This window comes from Limulus polyphemus, unplaced genomic scaffold, assembly GCF_000517525.1.
Source record: "Limulus polyphemus unplaced genomic scaffold, Limulus_polyphemus-2.1.2 Scaffold8391, whole genome shotgun sequence".
Classification (NCBI taxonomy): domain Eukaryota; kingdom Metazoa; phylum Arthropoda; class Merostomata; order Xiphosura; family Limulidae; genus Limulus; species Limulus polyphemus.
The window spans coordinates 2954-4721 of NW_013674001.1; the positions used below are offsets into that span (position 1 = coordinate 2954).

The 1768-nt window shown below is 30.4% G+C and overlaps 1 protein-coding gene across 2 annotated transcripts in view; it reads right to left on the reverse strand.

The window, feature by feature from the left end:
* Positions 1–6: 6 nt before the first annotated feature.
* LOC106475315 (ubiquitin-like protein 3) overlaps positions 7–1768 on the reverse strand; it is a 25497-nt gene continuing 23735 nt past the window's right edge. For both annotated transcript variants that reach the window (XM_013936003.2, XM_022379457.1), the window contains one exon: positions 7–384. In XM_013936003.2, coding sequence (XP_013791457.1) covers positions 320–384 — 65 coding nt within the window. In that variant the 3' untranslated portion in view covers positions 7–319. The remainder of the gene's footprint in view (positions 385–1768) is intronic.

Sequence of the window (1768 nt, forward strand, 5' to 3'; positions counted from 1 at the left end):
GACTAAATACTGATGATGTTTCACAGTACAAGATGGAGCCAGCTTGGGGATATATTGACTAAATACTGATGATGTTTCACAGTACAAGATGGAGCCAGCTTGGAGATATGTTGACTACACACTGATGATATTTTACAAGATGGAGCCAGCTTGGAGATATGTTGACTATACACTGATGATATTTTACAAGATGAACCCAGGATATATTGACTAAATGCTCAAGATACAGTTGAATCCCAAACTCTGTTTTTAAATATTCTGGTCCAACTAAAACTTTATTTTTTTCTAATGAAATACCCTACATCCCTACTCCTTCTTTTCATAATATTGAGCAACTGGAACTACAGCATCTACTTCTCCTTTCTTTACTCTTCAGTATTTGATCTACAAAGAAAAAACAATGCTCAAACCAATATTCCAATAACAAAATCCTATATTTACTATAACTCAATTACTGCCTATCAACTTTCACTGTCGAATACAGTACGAATGCCACTTATATGGTGGTGGACAGAATTAATAGTTTTCTATCTCTTAAAAACAAATTACCATAAAGTATAACAAATCAGTCACTGCCATGGATTTGGTTGATGTAGATACATTACCGTGATACATGCAGGAAATAACGAAGGTGCTTTAAGTCAAGACTTTAATCAAAATTAGATATTGTTGATATAGATACAATATTATAATACTTCCAAGGACAGAAGAAAGGTGCTTTGTACCTTAAACTATTCAACTTATTTTCATGTTCAGTTGAAAAAAACAGAATAAGTACCTTTAACTCGTTTGTAGAAACTAAAACAAATGAACAGCAAACTATGCATGCGTATGTATTTTAAATTAAATGACTGCCACTCTGATGATGTTTGAACAGTAATAATACTCTATTTATTTTTAGTTCTTCTGAACACTTTAATAGCTACAGCTTTCTAAACAAAAATAAGTGTCAATTTATGACTGACCCAATTCAAGTTAATATTAAAAAACACATTTTGTACAGACAAAAGAGATACAGATATAACTTGAACAATATGTAGTTCTGTTAATATTTGCTACTTAACATCACTTAATGACATATGAAAATAAATGTAAAAAAATCATTCTGTTACTTTCTCACTGCCAAAGTTAGGTTTTATTCTTTAATACCTTGTAATCAGTTGTACTTAACTTCCTTCAACTAATAACTTGCTGTAATTCAGTGAGAAAAGAATGGACTTCCAGAGACTCAGCAACAGGTATCCAAGATCAGAAATAATACTGACTCAATGAAACATCAATATTTTAAACTAAACATTTCTTTTGTTCTTTTTACATAATAAATAAAATAAAAACTTTAACTTACTTACTGAAAACACAAACTACAACTAAATCATCTTTAACTAGCAAAGTACAAACTCCAAATATACTTCCACCACTTTAACCCTCTCTATACAAATACAGGCTCAGTCGAATTGACCAACCACATGACCACTTTTTACTTAGTTTAGCTCTTTCAGCATGGGCTTGTTCCTTGGGACCGACCATTTTGTGCTTGTTATAGTTTTCATGCTATAACTTTTAAATTAGTAAGTGAATGTTAATGAAATTAGGTAGATTATCAATAAACATTACAATGCTTTCATGCGTAAAATATCAAATTTTTTATTAAGTCTAAAGGTTTGTAAAGCAATATTTTTCTCATGCTTTCTTTTCTTTTCACATGTTGCCTACCTATCATGTAAAGTAATTTTGATTTTAAGATTAAAAATACTTTTATGCATCAGAA